The sequence below is a fragment of the Plecotus auritus genome (genome assembly GCF_963455305.1).
Source record: "Plecotus auritus genome assembly, chromosome: 6".
Taxonomy (NCBI): Eukaryota; Metazoa; Chordata; class Mammalia; order Chiroptera; family Vespertilionidae; genus Plecotus; species Plecotus auritus.
The window spans coordinates 29,314,475-29,341,739 of record NC_137773.1 but is presented as its reverse complement, the minus strand read 5'-3'; the positions used below and the strand labels follow the sequence as shown (position 1 = coordinate 29,341,739).

General features: G+C 40.1%; 1 protein-coding gene across 1 annotated transcript in view; it reads right to left on the bottom strand.

Moving 5' to 3' along the window:
• Nucleotides 1–27,265, bottom strand: part of DIAPH1 (diaphanous related formin 1) — a 94,663-nt gene that overhangs the window by 58,816 nt on the left and 8,582 nt on the right. The window contains 4 exon segments of the mRNA XM_080672904.1: nt 1–37; nt 388–489; nt 2,881–3,030; nt 5,061–5,087. The exon segment at nt 1–37 is cut by the window's left edge and continues 23 nt beyond it. Coding sequence (XP_080529030.1) covers nt 1–37; nt 388–489; nt 2,881–3,030; nt 5,061–5,087 — 316 coding nt within the window.

Genomic DNA, 27,265 nt, shown 5'->3' with positions numbered 1-27,265 from the left:
TCATGGCAGACCGAGAGCTCTCCTTTTGACTCATGCCCTAGACAGGAGCATAGAGAGAGATTAGTAAACCCTGGACCCAGTCATAAACTGGATTAGTGTTAGTCAATACAGTTTAAATAATATCAAGGCAGATACCCATCATACATACCACCAAACTATGTGAGACTCAGAATTTCCCATCCCATTCCCCATATACACTTCATGAAAATTGAATCAGACAAAAAGTATGTGAGAATGATAACTTAAGTGAAAGTACAAAACAAGTAGGCTTGTATAACAGAATGAAACAGAACTGATACAGACATAAAATGTTCTAGGAAATTGGCAAAACAAACAGGTCCAAGATAAGGGCCAAGTGTGTCATGGGGTACCTGCCCCAGAACTCACAGCCTTGGAGGTGTGCAAGTATTGGGACACCATCTCCCTCTTGATAATAATGTCCTTCTCTCTCAAAGGCTGCTGTTTCTCCTCATTCAGGTTCATATCCACCTAGTAAAGGAAAAGGGGAAAAAACAAAATTGCCTTAACTTCCTTACTAGTTTTCAGTGTTTAATATTTTGTATACTTAGTGAAGAGTTGAACACATTAAATGCTTATTGAATAAATAAATTTTCCTGATCCCTAGAGATCTCAGCCATTACAGATGATGAACATTCCTCAGGGACAGATGTGGTTAATATTTTAGTATAAATCCTTGTAGACATTTTTATACATACTAGAGGCCTGATGCACGAAATCTGTGCAAGGGGCTCGGCCCCCACCGCCACTGTGGTGCTACAGAAGTTGCCTCTGCCTTAGCCCCTGCCGGCCGCAGCGGCCACCTTGGCTCACAGCCCTAGCTTCGTCCGGAAGGTCGTCCAGAAGGACATCTGGTATAATTAGCATATTACGCTTTTATTATTATAGATACACTTAACATTTTACTACTAATAATGGACTCAATATTAAATGAAAATTTTATTTGTACTATATTGAACGAAAAGCACACACTTTTTTTGCACTTAGATGGACCTTAATAATCTCTTCAGACTGAAGTACTGAGTAACTGACATCATTCAAACAATAGCAAAATCGACACCAGCCAATTCTGCAGCACTCTAGAGCCTAAACACCCATTATCCCCACTTCACACAGTCCACTGGAAACTGAAAAAGCCCCTCAGCAGACAGCCTGCAGTGTGCTATGAGGGAAAGGCTCTACTTGAACCTATGACATGTATAACCATGTGTTTGAGCCCAGCATCTCAGTGAGCACAAGTTTAACCCTAAAAAGTCCAGAATATTATTTGAAATGAGGCAAACACAGGGGAACAATAGATATAATCTATTTTTTCTTGGTGTGTTTGTGTGTGTGTGAAGGGGGGGGTCACTGCTCCCAAATAGCAGTATTAATTTGACATTTTCTGACTCAATTCCTGGTGCTTTTTCCCTCATTTTACAGCTAAATTGAACACAGAAGTTGCCAACTAATGGCCTTCACATTGAATTAGACCCAAAAATAAAGTATGTTTTGCTTGGCTAGCCCAACATTTTAAATTTGGGAAACTTCAAATAAAAATATGGATTTCTAGCATCAAGGAATGTAATCATCAAATTTCAGATTGTGGGAGAAACTCTACAAGTCAAACTGTTTCTATAGAAAACCTATAGATTAAATGAAACTTAAGGGGATAGGAGGTACATTGGACCTTATATGGAATTGTGATTTGAATGAAAAAAGTATTTTTTTAAATGACCTAATTGGGGAATTCTGGATGTTAGCTATATTATTTTATGCTAGTAAAGAATTATTGTGGTGGTGGTGGTGGGGGGGGGGGGGGTTATTACAAATTTCTAGCTTCTTCTGAAAAATAGAATATCTGCCACTACTAAACCAGTATTCCCAACTGGAATGCTACAAAACCTATAGGAACTAACAAAAATGTCAAAAGTCTTTCTTCATTTTACCACAGTCCTCATTATCATCTTCTATCTAGCCTGTTTAACTTATTTATGCTACTTCCCTGGCCCTAAAGACATCTAAATTTGTAATCCAGCAAGGAGACTGTCTCAATAGATCACACTCAGACTCTTAATGTACGTGGATCACTAAGAGATGAAAAGCTTCAGTAAAAAATAATAAAAGTACTGGTTGAGTATTTACTATATCCCAGGTCCTATCTTAAGGATTTTAAGCTCATGCTTTTAATTAAGTGAGGCCTGCACTAGTCTCTATTTGAATCTGAGATCATATATGCAGGCATTATACGAGTCTTATGAAATCTTAAAAGCACGTACTCAAAACTTTCCCAGACTTATCACTAATGTACATTCACTGAGTGTCCTCCCCACTCAGTGTTCCTCACTAAGAACAGCAAAGTAAGCCACATCCATGTATACGTCATTACTTAACTGACTTCAGTCACAGGCTTTAAAGGTCTTCCTAGTGATTATAGCATCAGAATTCTCTTTCTAGATTCACCATTAAATAGAAGACCTTGGGCAAATGATGCCTTTCCATTCCTCAGTTTCTTCTTTGTACAGAGTTCACTGTGAATGTTTCAACACTTTATCTACTCTGGCTAACCCAAAGTCTCTATACTACCACATGAATTGATCCACTCCCCTATGTCTTTGTGGCTAAAGTGTTGCTGGGCAGAAAAACATTAACAAGGTGGTCAATGATCAGACATTTCCAAGCCTAACTCATAGATTCAAATCTTATATACTGCTACTTATATATTTAGTCCCTTCATTAATGGGACTGTTATTAAGAAGTTCCCTGTTAAGCCTGGAATACATTGTAATTAAGGAATAGTTAGAGGGAATGTGCATAAAAAAAGGCCCACTATGCCCAAATTCATTATCAAAAAGAAACAACATTTTGGGGTGGGAAACTTACCAGCATCTGTTCAAAAAGTATTAAAACTTGCTCATCTGAAATATCTTGCAATGACTGTGCTGTGGGATCATCCCCGTATGATGAATTTCTATGAGCAGAATTGGGCTTTTCCTTCTCCTTCTTAATTCTCATGCTGGTAAATCTCTCCAGCTGAGAAAGAGAAAAAAGTATTAGCAGCATCCATTTTCACATACACATTAATTAGCCTCTTCTACACATGATTCCTCTGGTTTGTGGTTAGTCCAAGATTCTTCTGGTATTAAAAAAACAGTCTTCTTCATATCTAATATCTAATTTAGTATACTGACTCTGTACTCTCATCTTTACACAAAAACAAAAGGACTGGAGTATTAAGATTTGGGAACCTCTCTAAAAAGAGAAAACTTTGTTCTTGAGCTCCGTGCCATTTCTAGTAGCACAGAACTGAAAGCATTTCATGTACTGAGCTATCTCAATAAAATGCCCTTTGTTTCCCTCTAGCTATCCAATAATAAATCTGGCCAAGCCCTCAGAGGATCTTTCCCTTCCAGAGGTAACCATGACCATAGATCGGTGGTTCTCAACCTTTCTAATGCCGCGACCCTTTAATACATACAGTTCCTCATGTTGTGGTGATCCCCAACCATAAAATTATTTTTGTTGCTACTTCATAACTGTAATTTTGCTACTGTTATGAATCGTAATGTAAATATCTGTGTTTTCCGATGGTCTTAGGCGACCCTGCTAGCGGTTCTCGGGTCGCAACCCACAGGTTGAGAACCGCTGCTGTAGAGTCTAAGATCATCGGAAAACACAGATATTTACATTACGATTCATAACAGTAGCAAAATTACAGTTATGAAGTAGCAACGAAAATAATTTTATGGTTGGGGGTCACCACAACATGAGGAACTGTATTAAAGGGTCGCGGCATTAGAAAGGTTGAGAACCACTGCCTTAGATTTTTTTAAAAAAATATATTTTATTGGTTTTTTACAGAGAGGAAGGGAGAGGGATAGAGAGCTAGAAACATCGATGAGAGAGAAACATCGATCAGCTGCCTCCTGCACACCTCCCACTGGGGATGTGCCCGCAACCAAGGTACATGCCCTTGACCGGAATCGAACCCGGGACCCTTCAGTCCGCAGGCCGACGCTCTATCCACTGAGCCAAACCGGTTTCGGCCACTGCCTTAGATTTTAATAGATGTAAGTCACAGACAATAAATGAGCCTTAAAACAGGAGTGGGGAATGTTCAGCCTGCAGGCCATATAAAGCCCTCGAAATAATTTGGTCTGGCCCTGCGCCAAGGCATTAGGGGTGAGTTAATTAAATGTCTGACCAAACACAGCAGGCTAATTTTTAAGTTGATAATTTTGTATGGTCCGAGAATGATGTTATAAATATTCATATGGCCCTTAGCAGAAAAAAGGTTCCCCACCCCTGCCTTAAAACCAGAAACCATTCCTTTTTCTTTCTTCTGTACATGCCGTAGCACTTGTTTTATGTAGGCAGCAAAAGTTTAATACATATTCTTCAAAATCCCCTTGCAAAGAATACAATGTACTTCAGGGGTATATATGCCACCTTTCTGACAACATAATACTCATGAACCATTCCTCAAACCTCAAGTAGAGTTGCTCAAATAAAAAAGTCACTGATAAGCTGCAGCTTGTCAGCTTTACCTGTTTAAAAATAATAGTAGCAAGTATCTGCAAGCATTATGGAGCTTCAAGTGATATGAGTGGCATCCAGACTGCAAGTTTGCTTGGAGTTTAAGGAAAGTGAGCCCAGCCAGTGTGGGCCAGTGGTTGAGCATCAGACCCATGAACCAGGAGGTCATGGTCAGAGCACATGCCTGGGTTGTGGGCTCCATCCCTAGTAGGGGGCGTGCAGGAGGCAGCTGATTGATAAATTTCTCTTGTCACTGATGCTTCTATCTCTCCCTCTCCCTTACTCTCTGAAATCAATTTTATATATATATAAAAAAGAAATTAGTAACCTTGGAAGCCAATGAGTGTGCCAGGGAAATGCATGCAATGAGCCAAACACAGAGCAAAGAGTTAGGAAAACACTTTGGGATGCTCTGAGAGCAGAACTTATACCACTTACAAGTCATAGAAAACCAAAGTTATAGTAACTGGTAAATATCGCAATGTAGAAAATGAGCTAGAACATGCACATGCTGAATATTTCCTTACCTCATCTGCCATGAGTCGCTTCAGAGTCTAGGAAATGGGAAAAAGGAGGGAGAAGAGAGATCAGTGAAATGCCAGGAAACTTCCCAAATACCAGATGAGTTGGGAGAAAAAAGAAGAAAAAATTCCTTGAAAGGATCTAAGTGACTTCCCACAAGCTAGAAGATTTCTGCCCAACTATTCCTTAGCACGTTCTCTTAAGAGGCAAAAAGGCAAATTTTAAGATCACTAACATATGGATCATTGAAGAAAAAAGAAAGAGATGGAGACCTGAAAGGACTCTGAATCCACTAAACAATAAACCTATGAAACATGCACAATTTTATTGATAAACAAGGAAATGCAAACTAAAACTACAATGAGATATCATTTTGCACTCACCAAGATTGGAAAAAAATTTCATGTCTGTCAGGTCACAGAGCAGCGGAAGCTCTCACACATTGTTGGTAATGTAAATTGCTATGGCCACTTTGGAAAATAGTATGGGCATTATCTAGTAAACTTAATATACTACACCTCAACCAATTGATTTTTATATATCTACTCTGTAGAAACTTGCACATATATAGCAGGATGCACCACACCAACTCCATTCTCCATATTATATATTCAAGAGTAATCTTTCTAAAATGCCAAACTGTCCATGTTATTCCCCACTTAAAACCCTTCAATAACTCCCCACTGCCCTCACATCAAAATCCAAATTCCTTAGCAAGGCATATAACATTTCTGGATTCTTTCCCTCGACTCATCTCTCAACAAACCCTCCACCTCAAACTCTTCTGGGCATCTTGAACCAGCCACAGGTTCCAAACAGATCATGCTGTCTCACCACCGACTTTCCCCAGGCTGCTGCTTCCCTCAGCCTAGACTGTGCCTTCAAGGCTAACTCCGAGATGCTCTACAGGATGACACCTCCTCTAACTGGACAGGTACTGTTCCTTGTGTTTCCATAGTAATAGGTACTTGTTTGTCATACAGCACTAGTAGAGGATTACAATTGTCTTTTGATTGTCTGCCTCCTCTATCTTTTTCCAAAATCAGTTCCTTCAGGGCAGAGCCTGAGACTTAGTCATTAAATCTTCTATGAACAAATAACATAACCTGGGGCTGCTTGCCTAAAATAACAATCCCTGGAGAAGCCCTCAAATATATTCCTCCTCTTCACTGTATCAGTGAAGAAACTGAAGCTCAGACAGGTGGAGTAAATCACTGAGATCACATGATTAGGGGCAAGCTAGGTAGGAACTCCAGTCTCCAGATTCCAAAGCCCAAATCACTGTATTCCCAATTCTCCTGCCTTGTTCCATTTAATGCCCACTAACTCTTGCCTTTAGATACAAAAGTAAACATATTTTCATAAGAAGGAAGATAACAGTTTCCCTTGGTGCACCATCAAAAACAGATTTAATTCTTTAAAAAAAGTATCCATGTTTTAGTTCTCAGTTTGAGTAAGGAGAGCAAAAAATGATCCATGCAGGATAAAAGCTGCATTTCTCCAACTAGTCCAAGAGAGGGCAGCAACTACCAGCAAAAAGAATCACAGGCTAAACAAAATTCTGTTTCAGAACCCCATGTAACACCTGAACAGCAAGCCCAATTCAATTATGGAAATGGAACTTTCTGCTAGAGTATATTGAGGGTGTATGGTTTATTTATATAATGTTGTGTATTTTCCTTAGAGATCCTATGTATACTGGTTGCAAACAGTAGGTTTTAAAAAGTTGTATCATTAGTTGTTTTGTGGATTCTCTGAGATACCAAACAAGAGGTTCCTAGATTATGAAAAGTAAAAAGAACTGCCCTGGCCGGTGTGCTCAGTTGGTTGGGCATTGAAAGGTTGCTGGTTCAATTCCTGGTCAGGGTACAGGCCTGGGTTTCGGGCTTGATCCCCAGTGGGGGCATGCAGGAGGTAGCCGGATCAATGTTTCGCTCTCACATTGATGTTTCTTTCTTTCTCCTTTCCTCTTTCTCTCAAAATCAATTTTAAAAATCTCTTTTTAAAAAAAAGCTTTTTAATAAGAACGCTAATAATTTCAACCTACCTCTAAACGCTTCCACTCTCACCACTGACCTTGCTGACTGTCAATTCTTTTCTGCCCCCAATCCAACCCCTTAACTCTCCTAGCCTGTCTGCACTAAATACTTCATCTTCCTGTCCCTCCTACTGAGTTTTCCACTAAAACTTAACTAAAAATATAGATACTAAAGGATATATAAATACTGAATAAGATTTTTTAATATCAAAATCTGCTCATGCCGGAACCGGTTTGGCTCAGTGGAGAGAGCGTCGGCCTGCGGACTGAAGGGTCCCGGGTTCGATTCCGGTCAAGGGCATGTACCTTGGTTGCGGGCACATCCCCAGTGGGGGGTGTGCAGGAGGCAGCTGATCGATGTATCTCTCTCATCGATGTTTCTAGCTATCTATCCTCTCCCTTTCCTCTCTGTAAAAAATCAATAAAATATATTTAAAAAAAAAATCTGCTCATGAAAACAGATTAATAGAAACTTCCAGGTAAAAGATGGTACACTGAATCAAAACATTTAATTTTTCCCCTTCTTGAAACTCTTCTAAATCTATAGAAAAGAAATTTTTAGAAAGAAAACAATGCTGGAAGGAAGGAGGTTACAAGGTTGGAAAGAATAAGAAAAGCCCAATTGTAACCAAATTTTGAAGCAGGGGAATAAATGGAAGGACTAGTGGTAAACCCAATACACCTAAGAAAGCCAAGTCCTGCCCTGGCTGAGTGGCTCGATTAGTTGAAGCATCATCCCATACACCAAAAGGTTGCAGGCTCGATTCTTGATACCTAGGGTTGTGGGTTCAATCCCCAGTTGCGGTGCATATGGGAGGCAACTGATCAATGTTTCTCTCTTACATTGATGTTTTTCTCTCTTTTTCCCCTTTCCTCTCTCTCTAAAAATCAATAGATATATCCTCACATGAGAATTAAAAACAAAACAAAAAAACATGAGTCGTAACCAGAAGTAGGAAAAGCCAATAACCAATCCAAAGTATACTTAAGAAACCACAAAAGGCTCATGAATTAGCGGCAACAGATATCTACAGAAATATGGGGTGGAGGGGGGACAGTAGGTAAAAATAAGATTGGTTGAGAGCTGTTTAAGAAGCAGATCTGTAGATCTTCCTGCCCCTTACCCCCACAACATGATATTGGGAGACTGTCCTCTGTTACTTCAGCAGAAGTCTGGAAGTTTATTCTTAGAAGAGGTTAAAACAGAGGGTCTCTAGATTGGGGGATGCCAGGCATAGTTGTGGATAGGATCCTATATTTAAAAAAATATTAAGCCCTAACCGGTTTGGCTCAGTGGATAGAGGGTCGGCCTGCGGACTGAAGGGTCCTGGGTTCGATTCCAGTCAAGGGCATGTACCTTGGTTGCGGGCACATCCCCAGTGGGGGGTGTGCAGGAGGCAGCTGATCGATGTTTCTCTCTCATCGATGTTTCTAACTCTCTATCCCTCTCCCTTCCTCTCTATAAAAATCAATAAAATATTTTTAAAAAATATTAAGTTAATCTACGCATACTATATACTAAGACACCCAGCACTTTCCCCCTTCTAGTTTCTCAAACCCCCAGCAGCTGGCTCTTACCCTTAAGGCAGAGGGTTGGAAGAGTCTTCTCTGGGGAATTGAAAAATGACCTAAAGCTACTGATATAGTCTAAGTAGGTCACCGTAGAGCTCTGTGGTCCAATATGGTAGCCACCAGCCACATGTCACTACTGAGCACTTCTAATGTGGCTAGTGTGACTGAGGAAGTAATTTTTATTTTTTTTTTAATTTTAACAAAATTTAAATTTAAAAACTAATAAGTTAATGTTAAATTTAAGTATATTCAGAACACCCTTAGTATGTGAATCTACTTTTCACTTGTAAATTTTATGAAATCTAAATACACATCAAGTATTTTTTTTAATTGATTCCAGAGAGGAAAGGCAAGGGAGGGAGAGAAATATCAACGACGAGAGAGAATCATCGACAGGCTGCCTCCTGCACTTTTCCTTCTGAGTATCGAGCCTGTAATCCAGGCATGTGCTCTAATCGGGAATCAAACGGTGACCTCCAGGCTCATAGGTAAACACTCAACCACTGACCCCCCCTGGCCAGGCCCATCAAATATTTTTTTTATGAAAATTTAGCATCCAAATTGAGATGTGCTATAAATGTATATTTCTATTGGTCCAGGTTGTCTTACAGTAAAGAATACAGACAACAAGCCCTAGCCATCCAGATCTTCCAATCAGTTCTTTAGTCCCTCATTTTTAAATATTAGCAGACAAAACTCAGGATTCAGACATTTGAGGAAATCTACTAATATAAGAGGGAAAAGAAAAAAAAACAACTTATCATATAAATATTATACGAGAAGAAAAAATTTAAAAAAACATTAATATCCACAAAAGAACACAATGCCATTTTAAAAAGAAACATTCACAATGGGGATAAAAAAGTAGATATATGTACTACTATATGTAATACTTTAAACAATAAAAAAAATAATAAAAAATTTTAAAAAGAAAGAAACATTCAGAGGAAAAAGAACCCTTAGAAGATGAAGATACGAGAACAGAAACTCAAGAGGAAGCTCAATAGAGGATAGGAAGAAAGAATTGAGGAATCCCCTTAAAAAGTAGAGCAAAAAAATGGAAAATTGAGAAAAAAGATAAGAAAATTAGATCAGTTTGGGAGGTACAATATCCAAATAATAGGAAAAAACAGAGGAGCAAATTATCAAGAAATAATTCAAGAATAGTTCCCAGTAGTAAAGAATGAGCGTCTAACACAAAGGACAAAAATAGATCACACAAAGGCATATCACGGTGACATTTCAAAACACTTGGAATACAAAGAAAATTTACAACATTCGACAGAGAGGAAAAGTGATCATATACAAAGGAATCAGGCAAGCTTTGAATTTTTTTACAATAAACCAAAAGCTAGATGGCAATGGAACAAGGCCTTTAAAATCTGAAGAAAAATAATTTCCAACCTAGAATTCTATATACCCAACCAAACTATCAATCAAATGTAAGTTCAGAATAGACATTTTTAGATAGTTAAGCTTTCAAAAAATTTATCTCCATGTACCTCAGGAAGCTATTGTAGTATATGATCCACCAAAATAAGCGATCAACCCAAGAAAGTAGAAGACTTGAAATACAGGAAATAGGAGACCTAACACATGAAAGAAGTAAAGGGAATCCCTACAGTGGTCGGCAAACTCATTAGTCAACAGAGCCAAATATCAACAGTACAACAATTGAAATTTCTTTTGAGAGCCAAATTTTTTAAACTTAAACTTCTTCTAACGCCACTTCTTCAAAATAGACTAGCCCAGGCTGTGGTATTTTGTGGAAGAGCCACACTCAAGGGGCCAAAGAGCCGCATGTGGCTCGCGAGCCGCAGTTTGCCGACCACTGCCCTAGGACAAAGATTCCAGATGACTACTCTGTGCCAAAGAACACAATTAAAATGGTACTAACTGAGCCAGACCCTCAAAGACTGTCATCACCATCAATCACTTTTGTTCTGGCTTTTTAAACTGACAATACCTTCTGAGCCTGAACCAGTTTCTTAGATTGTCCAAACCATATGGCCCACTGGTATCCTCAGAAGGGACCCTTTTAAAACACTCAGAAAATCTAAAGTCAGACTGTGACTCCAAGACAGTATTCAGTTTATCTTCTCCTGGGCACCTCCATCTAATAGTGCCAATATTGTCATTTACATAAAAGGCTAGATTTTTTGCTTATTTACTCAATTTTTATAATAATCTTTCATTTCTATGCAAACAAATATTGATAGAAGGGGTAGGGCAACATTTATTCCACAGGAATTTTTTATTCAACAGAATTAATGAGTAAATAAATTTCTAGCCGAAACCTGTTTGGCTCTGGATGGAGTGTCGGCCTGCGGACTGAAAGGTCCCGGGTTCGATTCCAGTCAAGGGCATGTACCTTGGTTGTGGGCACATCCCCAGTGGGAGGTGTGCAGGAGGCAGCTGATCAATGTTTCTCTCTCATCGATGTTTCTAACTCTCTATCCCTCTCCCTTCCTCTCTGTGAAATATCAATAAAATATATTTTTAAATAAATAAATAAATAAATTTCTAAAGATCATTAGTTGGAACAAGAAAAGAGCTTAACAAAATTGAGTTTAATAAAATGAGCTTCATCTTCAAAAGATTCTCAGTATTACCAAATCATATTTTATCAAATTACTCAAAGGTATACTGCATCAAAAGTAACAGCATCAAAAATAAATATACTTGGCTGGGTCTGCTCTGCAATAAGAGCATCAATCAACATAAAAATAAAAAGCTGTACCCTTAACTTGACTTCCAGAGTAATTCAAGGCTCTGATTCAGTCACCACATCCTAATGTAATATGTGGCAAGATAAATCTTTTGCTTACCAATCCTCAGGAAATAAGAAACCTCCTAGATACTTCACAGTTTGGTTTCTTTAAGAAAATAAAAATTAAAAAGTCAAAAGCCCTGTGAGGCCAAACTAATTAAAGTAAATGACTTAATGAGTTTTAAACACATTCTGATCAATTATCATATTAAATGCAAATGAACTATAAAACTTCCTTTCCATAACTGGATTTATTGCAGTGGTGTATCTATTAATACTTCAACTTTTAAAAAGTTGGTTCAGTGGATAGAGAGTCGGCCTTAGGGGGCCTGCAGGAAGTAGCCAATCAATGATTCTCTCTCATCATTGATGTTTCTATCTCTCTCTCCCTCTCTGAAATCAATAAAAATATATTTAAAAAGTGGGCCAATGGGACTAAACTTAGTCTTTTGAACAGAGGTTCCCTATGTTTGCCAAGTAACAGAATTAGACCTATTATAAACTCAAGGATATAAGAAAATTCATCCAAGGGACTGATTCATCTCTACCCAATGCCCTGAATCTTTAACTTTTCCCTCCAGTCAGAAAAAGGGCACAGAATTATCAGACAATTAAAGATAATCTCTTGGCACAGGATATTTATGTAACCAAACAAAGGTAATTAGGTAGTATCCTTAGCAGCAAAGAGGTTAGAAAGGATCTAATAAGAGAATATAATTAAACATTATTCTGAACAGAGTACACATTACATAGTAAAAAGTGTTTCTAACTCCTACCACAAGAACAGTTAATCATGGACAACAATCCCACAAGCCATGTGACTAGCACATGGGTAACAGAAACCTACAACTATAAGCCTATATCTCAGCAGTTTCTAAGATTATGTTCAGGCTAACTTATACAGGCCTTTGAGCTCTTGGCTAAGTGACTATCAAGAGAACACCATGAATGAATGCCACCTGGCCCCTACTCTGGGAGTCCACAGATCCCTGTGCCTTATAATACCTACTAGAGACCCGGTGCACGAAATCCATGCACTTGGGGGAGAGGAGGTTCCTCAACCCAGCCTGCGCCTTCTCGCAGTCTGGGAGCCCTCGGGGGATGTCCAACCGATGGCTTAGGCCCGATCCCCACGGCCTAAGCTGTCAGTCAGACATCCTTAGCGCTGCCATGGAGGTGGGAGAGGCTCCCACCACTGCCGCTGTGCTTGCCAGCCATGAGCCCAGCTTCTGGCTGATCAGCGCTCCCCCTGTGGGAGCACACTGACCACCAGGGGGCAGCTCCTGAGTTGAGCATCTTCCCCCTGGTGGTCAGTGCACATCATAGCGACCAGTTGTTCCGCCATTGGGCCGAAACCGGCTCTCTGACATCCCCCAAAGGGTCCTGGATTGTGAGAGGGTGCAGGCCAGGCTGAGGGACCCCACCGGTGCATGATTGAGGCTGGGGAGGGACACAGGAGATTGGCTAGCTGGGGAGGGACCGCAGGAGGGCTCCCAGGCATGTCCGGCCTGTCTCACTCAGTCACGATCAGCCGGACCCCAGCAGCAAGCTAACCTACGGGTTGGAGCATTTGCTCCCTGGTGGTCAGTGCCCGTCATAGTGACTGGTCGACTGGTACTATCTGCCCCCTGGTGGTCAGTGCACATCTAGCCACTGGTCGACCAGTCAACTGAATGGCCCCAGTTGGTCAGTGCACGTCACAGCGAGCAGTGGAGTGGCCTTAGCATATCATTAGCATATTATGCTTTGATTGGTTGAACGGCCAACTGGACGACCAGACACTTAGCATATTAGGCTTTTATTATATAGGATAATCACAATGCAATTCAGTAACTGCCTCAGCATACTCAATTCCTACCTCTTGCTCTTCTGACACCCACCCTTGCTCCATGGGCTAACTCAGTGTAAGGGAAATGTTTAGTGTGGTAGATAGAATTCTAAGATGTCTCCCAAGATTCCTAACCTGATGTATTCACCCTGTATAATTATCAGGACTGAAAATATGATAGGATATCACTCTTATGAGTAGTTACTTGGCACAAATGACTTTTAAGAAAGGGAAAATCATCCATGTGGCCTGACCCAATCATATGCACCCTTTAAATTTGGGGGGAGAAGTTAGAGACACAAGGAGTTAGGAGTGTTCCACTCACTTCTGGCTTGAATATGAATGGGGCTAAATGTCAAAGATTGCAGGCAGCTTCTAACAGCTCAGAGCCAGCAAAGAAACAGGGACCTCAGCCCTATAACTTCTAGGAATTTCATCCTGCCAACAACCTGAATGAGCCTAGAAGCAAATTTTCCCCCAGCACCTGCAGATGAGAACTGGGTCAGCTGACACCTTGATTTCAGCCCTGTGATACTGCAAACCCAGCCACGCTGTCCATGATGGACTTCTGACCAATGGAACTGTAAACTAATAAATGGATTTTGTTTTAATCTGTTGATTTTGTCACATAACAGGAGGAAACTAATACATTAAGCCAACTGACAAAATCTAGAATTTATCTAGAACTCTGACTAAAAGAAAAAGACCATGAGACCTGTTTGGGTATGTGTTTTTTTTCCTGGCATCCTACAAAACTACAGATATGATTTTGAGCTAGTCACTTTAATTATTCATTTATTAAAAAACAAAACCAGACACACCTCTTGAGATCATAAAATGGAATGGTGATATCTCATTCTGTAAAGGCAATTGTGCTATTATTACTACAGAAAGACTTGTAAAATACACACCTGATGACTTAACTAATTGACACTGCACTTCAAAAATATGGCAGGAAAAAAGCTATTCCTCATCTATAAATTATACACTTAACCAGGGGTCCTCAAACTTTTTAAACAGGGGGCCAGTTCACTGTCCCTCAGACCATTGGAGGGCCGGACTATAGTTTAAAAAAACAAAAAACAAACTATGAACAAATTCCTAGGCGCACTGCGGGCCCGGGACGAGTCGGCTGCTAAGTAGGACAGGCAGCGGCACCCGGCAGGCCGGATAAATGTCCTCGGCGGGCCACATGTGGCCCGCGGGCCGTAGTTTGAGGACGCCTGCGACTTAACCATAGTCAATCATTTGGCAAAAAGAACTAAAGCACTTACTCAAGCCAAGCTCTAAGTATTTTTTATATCAGATCCTTCTTCAGACCATTTATTGTAACTGTTTCTGTGGACCATATTGTAAGTTGTTCAGGGGCAAAAACCCTGTCTTGTTCATTTGATATGCCCAACATTTAATACGTATTTTTAAAATTAGCATCACTGTAGGTTTAGGAGCACCATCTTAAGCACAGTATATATTCCTTTTTTTTAAAATATATTTTATTGATATTTTTACAGAGAGGAAGGAAGAGGGATAGAGAGCTAGAAACATCGATGAGAGAGAAACATCGATCAGCTGCCTCCTGCACACCTCCCACTGGGGATGTGCCCGCAACTAATGTACATGCCCTTGACCGGAATCGAACCCGGGACCCCCCAGTCCGCAGGCCGACGCTCTATCCACTGAGCCAAACCGGTTTTGGCAGCACAGTATATATTCATTCACTCATTACTTCATTCAAATTGAGCAAACTGAGGAAAAGTGTCAAGTCAAGGTTTATGACAGTACAGTATGATTGTCATAGACAGCTCAGGAAACTATCAGACCAAACTTTCAAAAGTAATGTCTTTCCCTATGAATGAGAACAAGGGATCCTGATTGGTGTTTCAGCCCACATGACATATTTGTTAGTTGTCCTTGGGGAAAATAGCCAATCAGGGGACACATGTCACATAGAGAGTCTTCTACCTCCTTTGAAAAGCAATAAATCCTCAGTAAAGATACAGGTTCCATATAGTTAAAATGGAAAGTGTCACTGCAGCCAATGACAATTTTCCTTCAAATCCTAACCTACCTACCCAAGAAACACCAGGTAAGGTATCTGTCATTCAGAATCATACAGAACAGAGAGTAGGGTCTGGCTCTGATTCATTTATTTATTCTATCACAGGACTGACATTCAGTACCTTAGGGCAGTGAGGCAATGGAAGGTCATAACATGGACTTGAATTCAATTTCCAATGATTGCTATTCCAGCTTTGCTACAAAGCATGCCACATTTCTACTGAAGTACAGTAAAGGCAGGGTAAGCTTTTCTTTTTATCTACCACAGTTCTAGTCTTCCTATCTTTAGGATTATGCTGTCTCATAGGACTAGTGTAATTAGGACTAGAGAATAAATAATAAAATGTATATAAAGCACTTTGTGTTGCAAAGTGCTTTATAAAAGGCAAATAATACATGAGGATGAAACCAATGAAATTTGCTAGTCTCCCTTCAATTCCCACACCTTATACTAGTACAGAAGTCAATTAGAACTACAGAGAAGTAGTGGATACCTTTAAATGTAGAGACATTCCCTTCCATTTTAAAGGAATGGCCCAAGAATGACATAGAATGAGTTAATATCTCATCTACAATTCACAGAGAAACAAAATAAATTCTGACATCACTACTTATTGGTGCCAACATCCTAAACAGGAGTTGTGTAGAACTGAAGCAGTCATTTTAAAAAAGAAAATGAGTATGTCGGAGGAAAGGAAGCCTAAGAGGGAAGCACAAAATGACAGGAAATATAAAGCTAATTTATATTAAGCTTTTTAAAATATTGTCATATGAAGCTAATTTAACATTATAAAGTTAAGTGTGTTTAAGGGAAAGAAAACTGACGATTATCCAGCAGTCCCCAGGAATGGGGATAGCACACTCATATTCTCCATGATCACAAAGGGAAATGTGCTAAAGGACTAAGTCAGACTCTAGCAGTTCATTCATTTAGTTCCACCTGGCCTCAGCATCCCCATAGCTAAACTCAGTATGGGAGAGTTAAACTGGTTAGAATTCACACAAGAGAAAACAAAGGGAACATAGCAGAGAAAAATCTAAGATCTTCTATTCTTAAAGAGTTCTTTCAGTCTGTCTCTGTCTTCCAGAAGCAGTATCTTTTTCCTGATACCACCCAGGGAGCCCTGAAAAATTCCAAGCTGTGACACATGTCAAGCACAAGTTAGAAATGCCATATAAAGAGCATTAGGTAGCCCTAGCCAGTGTGGTTCAGTGGATAGAGCGTCGGCCTGCGGACTGAAGGGTCCCGGGTTCGATTCCAGTCAAGGGCATGTACCTTGGTTGCAAGCACATCCCCAGTAGGGGGTGTGCAGGAGGCAGCTGATGGATGTTTCTCTCTCATCGATGTTTCTCACTCTCTATCCCTCTCCCTTTCTCTCTGTAAAAAATCAATAAAATATAAAATAAAAAAAAGAGCATTAGGTAACTATGATCCATTTCCTGTTTCAATAATTTACTTATAGATTTGAAATAATTTCCTTACATATTAAAAACAACAAACTCAATTTTCTACACAACTGTCTAAAACTACTTGTGAGAGTCTGTTTTCCAATAAACCACATTTCCTGACTATAATTCAAATGAGGGGAAAACTATCTGAATATTAGGATTCAATCCTCTGAGAGGTCCAAAATATGTTTTAATACAGTAATCCTCTGATAGTCTAAGAAGGTAAGTCTCTTGCGGGAATGTTTTGCCTCTAGCTTAGCTCATCTTGAAGCCCTGGGACTGGCATAGCCTGCATCCTAGATAGCTGATAGCCTAGAGAAAAGGGAAGTCCACTCAGGTTTCACTATTCCAGCTCAGCAGAACAGGTGGAAACCAGGCGGGGAACATTGCATTCTTCCTACTAGCCCATCCAAACAAACTGCCAGCCCCTTGCGTTGGACAAACAAGCTGCCAGTAGAGAAAGTGCTCAGATTCTGGAAGTCCTAGTTTCCTATCAAGAATCAAAAGTGTCGCAGACATGCCCATCTCCTTTGCTGTCAGGAAGAAGGTGCACATATAATCTGTCATCAGTTGAAAGAACAGTAAGCAAAGCTTTCTTCCTTTCAAACATTCTAAGGTTCTGATGAAACTTTAGCAGGGGTCCTCAAACTACGGCCCACGGGCCACATGCGGCCCGCCGAGGACATTTATCCAGCCCGCCGGGTGCCAATGCCTGTCCTGCTTAGCAGCCGACTTGTCCAGGGCCCGCAGTGCACATAAGAATTTGTTCATAGTTTTTTTTTTTAAACTATAGTGCGGCCCTCCAACGGTCTGAGGGACAGTGAACTGGCCCCCTGTTTAAAAAGTTTGAGGACCCCTGCTTTAGAGTATAGATATAGAAAGCAATAACAAATGTTAACCTATTTTTCCAAATTTCAACATATTTCTCAATCTCCAAATACTGATACTTGTTCTTCACTTTCTTACTAAGCTTCTCTCTTTACTGCCTGAGTTTAGAGAAGATGGTGATTGTTCCTTTAAAAACGGGTGTTGTCCACTCATTTGGAAAGAGTGACTCAGGAATGCTGTTTCACAATCTCTGTAGCAACTGGCTTCTCCCATGTTGTTATGTCAGTAGCAGGACATCTACTCTTCCTCAAGGGTGGACCACCCGTCTGACACACCCAAGGCCTGGTAGACAGGAAGTTCCTGCACTGATACTGTTTCTACCTACAAGCACCAAGTAGGAGGCCACCTTGTTTTAAATCCCATTCTCAAGCTCTTCATTTCTAAATGATGGTTACACCTTTTTTTTCCTCTCTTCACACTATTCCTGAACACACAGAAATAGTCACCGCCGATATATCAAACCAAGATGGCGGCATAGGTAAACACCTAAACTGCTGCCTCACACAACAATTTCAAAACTACAACTAAAAGACAAAACGGACATCATCCAGAACCACAGGAATGCTGGCTGAGTGGAAATTCTACAACTAGAAGGAAAGAGAAAAGCATAAGGAGACTCAGAGGAGCTGCAGGAGGCAGAGGTACTGAGATGGGCGCAGAGAGGACTGGCAACTGAGTGCGTGGCTGGCTTTCTCAAGTGGGAGGGAGACAAAAGCTCCCAATTGCGCTGAACTCCAGTTCCGGGCAAGACTCTGGGGACCCAGACTCATACGGGGTGAAACTGGACTGTCAGGAAAGAGAAAAGCACACTGAGACTTAGAGGAACTGCGGAAGGGAGAGGTACCGAGGCGCGCACGCGGAGAGGGCGGGCAACTGAGTACACGGCTGGCGTTCTCAAGCGGGCGACAAAAGCTCCCGATTGCAATGAACTCCAGTTCCAGGCAAGACTCTGGGGATCCAGTCTCATTCCGGGAGAAACTGGACTGTCTGGCAGCGGGTGGAACTCGAGGGCAGCTTTCTCTCAGAGGTGCTTGCAGCGATTACCACGGGACACTGAGACACAGGGGACTATTAGAGCAGAGCTGACGGGAAACCAATGCTGTCTGCTCCACCCTGAGACTCCGCCCCATCCAAGCTGAGCACAGAGCCTTTTGCAAGTCTTGTCTCATAAGGGTGTCTCCAGCACAGAAGTTCTCCCAGCGTAGACACAGCTGATCCTCACAGACAATTGGCCTGGAGGTCAATTCCTCCCAGTGATACCAACAACAATCAAGGCTTAACTACAACAAGACTGTGCACACAGCCAACAAAGGGGTGCAGCAAGAGTGTTTACCTCAGGTAACTGGGGAGGCTGAGCCACTGGGCCCTATAGGACACCTAGCACACAAAGCCACTCGATCAACTCAGGGAAGTAGCCAAAATGCAGAGACAAAGAAACAGATCACAAATGAAAGAAATGGAGGAAAACAAACGACTGGATATAGAGTTCAAAACCACGGTTATAAGGTTTTTCAAGAATTTCCTAGAAAAGGCCGATAAATTTAGCGAGACCCTCGAGGATATGAAAAAGGACCAACTAGAAATTAAGCATACACTGACTGAAATAAAAAATATTATACAGAGATCTAACAGCAGACTAGAGGATCGCAAGAATCAAGTCAAAGATTTGAGATACAAAGAAGCAAAAAACACTCAACCAAAAAAGCAAAAAGAAAAAAGAATCCAAAAATATGAAGATAGTGTAAGGAGCCTCTGGGACAACTTCAAGCGTACCAACATCTGAATTATGGGTGTGCCAGAAGAAGAGAGAGAGCAAGATACTGAAAACCTATTGGAAGAAACAGTGACCGAAAATTTCGCCCACCTGGTGAAAGAAATAGACTTACAAGTCCAGGAAGCACACAGAACCCCAAACAAAAGGAATCCAAAGAGGACCACACCAAGACACATCATAATTAAAATGCCAAGAGCAAAAGACAAAGAGAGTATATTAAAAGCAGCAAGAGAAAAACAGTTAGTTACCTACAAGGGAGCACCCATACGATTGTCAGCTGATTTCTCAACAGAAACTATGCAGGCCAGATGGGAGTGGTAAGAAATATTTAAAGTGATGAATAGCAAGAACCTACAACCAAGATTACTCTACCCAGCAAAGCTATCATTCAGAATTGAAGGTCAGATAAAGAGCTTTACAGATAAGAAAAAGCTAAAGGAGTTCATCGCCACCAAACCAGTATTATATGAAATGCTGAAAGGTATTCTTTAAGAAGAGGAAGAAGAAGAAAAAGGTAAAGATAAAAATTATGAACAACAAATACATATCTATCAACAAGTGAATCTAAAAATCAAGTGAATAAAAAATCTGATGAACAGAATAAACTGGTGAATATAATAGAATCAGGGGCATAGAAAGGGAGTGGACTGACAATTCTCAGGGGGAAAGGGTTGTTGGGGGTGCGGGAAGAGACTGGACAAAAATTGTACACCTATTGATGAGGACAGTCAGGGGGGTGTAAGGGCAGAGGGTGGGGTGGGAACCGGGTGGAGGGGAGCTATGGGGGAAAAAAGGAACAATTGTAATAATCTGAACAATAAAGATTAAATTAAAAAAAAAAGAAATAGTCACAGCCTACTGATAATAGCTTAACTGATCCGAATATTACATTACTACTCAAAAAGCCAGATTTGATCTTATGAAACCATAGTAAACATTTTCTGACCTTTTCAAATCTAAAAGATTTTATTTTGAGAAAATCTTCAGTTGTGGGAGAGCATGGGTGAAATATCATTACTCCTCCATCAATATCAGTAATATTAACAAAAGAAAATAAGTTCCTTCTAATACTTCTAGCAAACATACTTATATGGAACTATGTCTAACATAAACATATACAGAATATCATGCCAAAGTACTTAGACTCCAAAGAGACTTCCATGTATCATGTATTTTTCTCTTTGGTTCTATTTAAAAATAACTATAATTTCTGGAAAACAAGGTAGGGGATTGTTTTTCTATATTTTTATACATATTTATATTTTCTTAGAAAAAAATGTGATCACTTTTATAATAAAAATACATTTCCATTTCATATAAAAGTAGCAATTTTCAAAGATTAGAAAGCTAGGAAATGTTTATGACACACTTTAAAAACAAAGTGTATAAACTATAATTGCAATATTATAAAATATATGTGTATAAAGATAATCACTAGGATATTCAAATACTAAGTAAAATGAAAATAGAAATAGGGAATTATCAGTATTCTTATTTTGAAAATCTACGTATATGTCTTTTCAAAAAAGGATTAAAAATTATTAGTATACCCTAGCCCAGTGGTTCTCAACCTTTCTAATGCCGCGACCCTTTAATACAGTTCCTCATGTTGTGGTGACCCCCAACCATAAAATTATTTTCGTTGCTACTTCATAACTGTAATTTTGCTACTGTTAATGAATCGTAATGTAAATACCTGTGTTTTCCGACGGTCTTAGGCGACCCTGCTAGCAGTTCTCAACCTGTGGGTTGCAACCCACAGGTTGAGAACCGCTGCTGTAGAGCCTAAGACCGTCAGAAAACACAGATATTTACATTACGATTCATTAACAGTAGCAAAATTACAGTTATGAAGTAGCAACGAAAATAATTTTATGGTTGGGGGTCACCACAACAGTCACCACAACATGAGGAACTGTATTAAAGGGTGGTGGCATTAGAAAGGTTGAGAACCACTGCAACCGGTTTGGCTCGGTGCATAGAGCGTCAGCCTGTGGACTGAAGGGTCCCAGGTTCAATTCCGGTCAAGGGCACATGCCCCGGGTTGTGGGCTCAATCCCCAGTGTGGGGCGTGCAGGAGGCAGCCAATCAATGATTCTCTCTCATCATTGATGTTTCTCTCTTTCTTCCTTCCTTTCTGAAATCAATAAAAATAAAAATAAATTTAAAAAATTATTAGTACAGCAGCCAAAAGCAACATCATCCAATTCTCATATTCAAAATGCACACCAGTCAATGTCACCCCAATAAATTCCAATTTTAAAAATTCCCACCAGCATCTGCTCTTTTCCAGCAGTACTTTGTTTAAAGAAACATTCTGGGAGGACACAGTTACAAAATTTAGGGGTGATAATGCAATGTGAGAAAGAATAATGAATAGTTAGTGAAGTCTAAAAGCTAGTTCACCTAATTACATGATCTTGAGCAATTTAGTACCTCTAGGCCTCAATGTCCTCCTCATTTTAAGATGAAGAGGCTGAGTCAAATCATTTCCAGAGTCTCTTCAAAGGCCCTAAAACACTGTGCTTAGTTACTAACTGCTCCTTTTTAGGGCAGCCCAATGCCTGCTGCTTGCCCGATAGTGCATATCCTACAGTGGCTTCTCACCACTTCTTCTTGTGGTTTCAATCACAGGAAACAGACGTCACCATGGGCCTAGAAGTAACGAACAAGCCCTGGCGGATACGAAGAGCTGCCAACTAAGGACACCTCCCATCTCTTTAAAATACAAGAATAATAAAATCACTAGAAACCTTTATGCCTGGGGAGACTTCATAAAAACTATCACAACTAAAAATATCTCTGGAGTCCCATGCAAGCATGATGAAATAATTTTGGAACAGTCCAAAACTATTTTGCTTCTATGGCCAAATGAAGTAACTCCATAGCTATGGGTAGCTGTATATGAGGTTAAGAAAAAAACAACACACAAAATAGGGCACTCCTACTGTCACTAACAGTTTTTGTGAAGATTCAGACGAATCCTGACGATGCAAAGACTCATCCTTGTCTTCTTTATTTAATACCAGAGGCCCGGTGCACAAAATTCATGCATGGAGGGGGGATCCCCTCAGCCCATCCTGCACCCTCTCTAATCTGGGACCCCTCGGGGGATGTCCAACTGCCGGTTTAGGCCCAATCCCGGGGATCGGGCCTAAACCGGCAGTCAGACATCCTTCTCACAATCCGGGACCACTAGCTCCTAACTGCTCACCTGCCTGCCTGCCTGATCGCCCCTAACCACTTCTGCCTGCCAGCCTGATCGCTCCTAACTGTCCCCCACCACCAGCCTGGTCGTCCCCAAATGCCCCCCCCCCCCCCGCCCCGCCGCCTCCGCCGGCCTGGTTACCTCATGCAGTCTGCTGTTCAGTCATTTGGTCATCCCTCCCTAACTCCCCTGCCAGCCTGGTTGCTCCACACAGCCTGCTGTTCAGTCATTTGGTTGTCCCTCACTAACCCCCCTGCCAGCCTGGTTGCCCCATGTAGCCTGCTGTTCAGTCATTTGGTCGTCCCTCACTAACCCCCCTGCCGGCCTGGTCACCCCACACAGCCTGCTGTTCAGTGGTTTGGTCATCCCTTACTGACCCCCCTGCTGGCATGGTTGCCCCACGCAGCCTGCTGTTCAGTTGTTACTGTGATGGCATCCTGGACAATTTGCATTATTCCTCTATTATTAGTATAGATTCTATGCAAACCTTTCTGTAGCCATGAAAGACTGTGATAATAATAGATTCATATAATATGGAGAATTAGCAGCTATTCACTTTAAATGTATGTTAACAATCCCTAGAGCACTGGGTCAAATATTGCTGTCAATTATAATGATAAAAGTTGGCAGCCCCGTACTGTGGAAATTAATGCAGAGACTTTTAATCCTATAGACATGTTCCTTCATTAAACACAAGACAAAACTATAAGATACTATCTCTAGAGAAAGGTAATAATTTTTTCTCAAAAGAGTTCTTCTGGTTGGGTATGGTTACGTTAGTGGTTCTCTCTTCCTCATAGTTACCTTGGTGAGAGGATTAATGTTTTCAAAACTGCCAATCTCCTACATTAGACCACTGAAACAGAGAGCTTTGAAAATAATCTCAAAAATCCCAACTAAAACTAAAATACATAAAAGGATATTGCTAACATGAGCTAAATACTACCACTGCTCTTAAGCACTTTACAAGCTAGATAAATTAGACCCTCCAAAATAGACCCTTATTTTGCATTCAAGAAAGACTAAAGAACACCTCAAATAAGCATGCACTCAAAACCTATACTACACTGTACCAGAGAATGTTTAAAGAAACAAAAGGGCCCAAAGATAGGCTCAGATTGTTCCCACAATGGCGTTTCCTACCTGAGCCCATTATTTGGCTAGCTGAAGAAAATCACATCTTTTAAAATCTAATCTCTGGCAATATGAAAATAGGGATGTATTAAAATTGATAAGGATTGGAAATTAAACAAACTTAGCTCTCTAAACTCCATCTAGGCAGCAGAAATGATTTGTTGGAAGCTTAACACTAATCAATTCATGTTTGTGGATAACTGTCACCATGACACATTTACATGGCCAAAAATTTCATTAACATTCATCATGCTATGCTACAAAATGCTAATTTTCAGTCCTGCTTTCTGCAGATTTCTACAGAAAGAGAACTTAAAAGCCTTTCCCAGGACTAAAATAATCTCAACGAAGTGGCTTCACCTTTCTTAAATGATATATCTCCCACTAATCCTCTTGACTTCTATAACTGCCATTTCACTTTACTACAGCCTCACATTCATACCTCTGAGCTCTACTCACACTGCTCCCCACCCCATGAAATCCCTCCCCCTCTTCTCTACCAATCCTTTGATTTCCTTCCAGGACCTGTCATAGCCCTCATCTCCTATGAAGTTGTCCTGCCCACAACTCTAATTTTACTGAAAAAGACCAAGAAAAGTGGAGTAGCTTGCCCAGAGTTCATATGGTCAAAGAGTAGCAAAGTCAGACTAAGCACAATATGTGGAAAGCATAGGGCAGTGGGAGTGGGAGACAGGGGTGCTAGTCCGCTAGTCCTAAGTCTCGTTGTATATTCAGACAGATCACTTCTCCAGGCCCACACTTCTTAATCTACAAATAAAGGGTTTGAATTGAGTAATTTTTAGCATACTTTTCACCTCTAGCAATCTAAGATTCTAAAACCTAGGTCCTCTGACTCTCAGTCCAGTAATGTTTCCACTTAATACCTTCACTTCTCTACAGCTTTTAAAGTCTATGCTCATGGACTTAGAGCTTTCCCCACCCATTCTTCTACAAACCTGGCTGATATTACAATCTTTTAAAAAGCAAGGGCTGAACCTAATGACAACCACATGACTTCTTGATCTTGAAACTTTTGGATCTAGGTAGATCCATGTAGATTCAGATAAAGAGAAACTATTCTTTACTCTTTTCCAGTCATACAGAAAAATCCTAGTTCCAGGTACCTGGATCTCTGTGATAATGTTAATTATTAACCTGAGTCAAATAACTACAAGATCTAAAGAGCAAACTTCTGCAGTCTCCTGAAATTGGCCATTTGCAACCCTTACAGGCAAGTGTCATGGCCACAAAAAGAGGTCTTTCGGAATGCTATGTGCTAATTCTAAAATACAGAAAAGACACCTATAGAGATAGTCTAGCAACAGCTTCCTCCTCCCCACACTCTATTTGTCAACACTACTTGCTGCTCTCAGCAATTTAAACAATTAAAATTCCTGGCAGGTGATGCTGTTCAGGCTGTTTAACTTAACAATAAGATAAGGTTACCTTTCAAAATATAGTAGTTTAGACAACTGTTTAACTCATTAGTCAGGAGAAAAATAGGTTTTGCATGCACTGCAACAGCTACTTTTTCATATCTATGATAATAAAGGTTTAACTAAGATTCTTGCAATGGTTTCAAAGTCTAAATTACTAATGCAAAAAGCAGTTAGGCATTTAGCCACTGCACTTTGTACATCTAGACGCAATATTTCTTTCCTACCAGTTGAACTGGAAGAGTCCAGTTTTAATGGACTGTAATTGTCAAAGGACTCTAAAGAAATAATCAAAACTGTCTAAGAAATTCTTAGCAGTGAATACTCTTCTATATTACAGGTGCAAAAACTGGACATATGTAAACTGTCAGTACAATGTGGAGAATAAGAACATAGGTTGTTTTTTTAATCAGCTAGACCTAGGTTTATGACCTAAAGCAAGTTGCTTGAACTCATTGAGTTTCAATTTAATCACCTATAAAATGGTAATAATAACAGTGCCCTATTTTATAAGGATGATCTAGAGATTAATGGGATGAATCTAAAGCTCTTTAGCACAGTGCTAAGGCTATAGTAATATGCAACAACTGTTATTATTACTGTTAGTGTTATTGTTATTATTACTCCCTGTCCTTCTAGTCTGTAATGAATCAATCTATAAAAATGCTGTTCATTAATATTTATAGATAGGAAGGCAGGCATTATACAATCTGTAGCACAATGAGTAAAGAAAAACGAAAGTTTTCTTTTTTTTCTTTTCTTTTTTTTTTTTTAAAAAACAAAAGTTTTCTAATACCACATAAGATGAAATTGCTTCCAGAATAAATGGGATCTCAAAGGTCCCCAATCCTAAGAGTGTCAGAAATGTTCTGTCTTGCTTATAAGTGAAAATTAAATCCCAAAAGGAATATGTGAAATAACTCACATATGGAAAACAGAATTTAAGAGCTAAATCTAGAAAAAAGCAAAAAAGAAAATCATAGTGACCATAATTTCAGCAAAGATTTTTGAAATATGACAGACACAGAAAAAAATGAAAAAATTGGACCTCATCAAAATTAAGCACTTTTGTGTTTAATTAGATACTTTAAAATACACTTAAGAATATGAAAAGGTAAGTCACCGGAAGAATATTTGCAAAACCTATATATAACAAAGGACTGGCATTTTTACAGTAACAAAATATTTTAAACTAGAGGCCTGGAGCACAAGATTTGTGCACTGGGGGTGGTGTCCCTCAGCCTGGCCTGCGCCCTCTCGCAGTCTGGGAGCCCTCGGGGTATGTCTGACCGGCTCGAAGGTGGGAGAGGCTCCCACCACCACCGCTGTGCTCGCCAGCCATGAGCCCGGCTTTTGGCAGAGCGGCGCTCCCCCTGTGGGAATGCACTGACCACCAGGGGGCAGCTCCTGCGTTGAGCGTCTGCCCCCTGGTGGTCAGTGCGCATTATAGCAACCAGTCGTTCTGCTGTTCGGTCTATTTGCATATTAGGGTTTCATTATATAGGATAGGAAAGGATAGGATGGGGAAAATTTTTGGACACTTCAAGGAAGATATACAGATAGCAAATAAGTACATGAAAAGAGCCTCAACATCATCAGGGGAATGCAACTTAAAGCCACACTGAGATACCAACTGTATATCCACTTGGATGGCTAAAATTTAAGACTGATCATACCAAGAGTAGGCAAGAAACTGGAGCTCATATATTGCTTGTGAGAATGTAAAACAGTACAACCATTTTGGAAAACAGGCAATTTCTTTAAAAAGTTAAACATAGTCCTACCATATAACTTAGTCATTCAACTCCTACATATTTACAAAAGAAAATGAAGGCATGTGTCCAGATAAAAACTTGTACATGAATGTGCACAGCAAAAACAAAACAAAACAAAAAAGCTGGAAACAACCCAAATGCCTACCAAAGGTAAATGAATAAACAAATTATAGTAAATCCATACAATGTAATACTACTCAGCAATAAATAAAAAGAATGAGCTATTGAAGGAAAACCAAGATGGCGGCATAGGTAAACACCTAAACTGCTGCCTCGCACA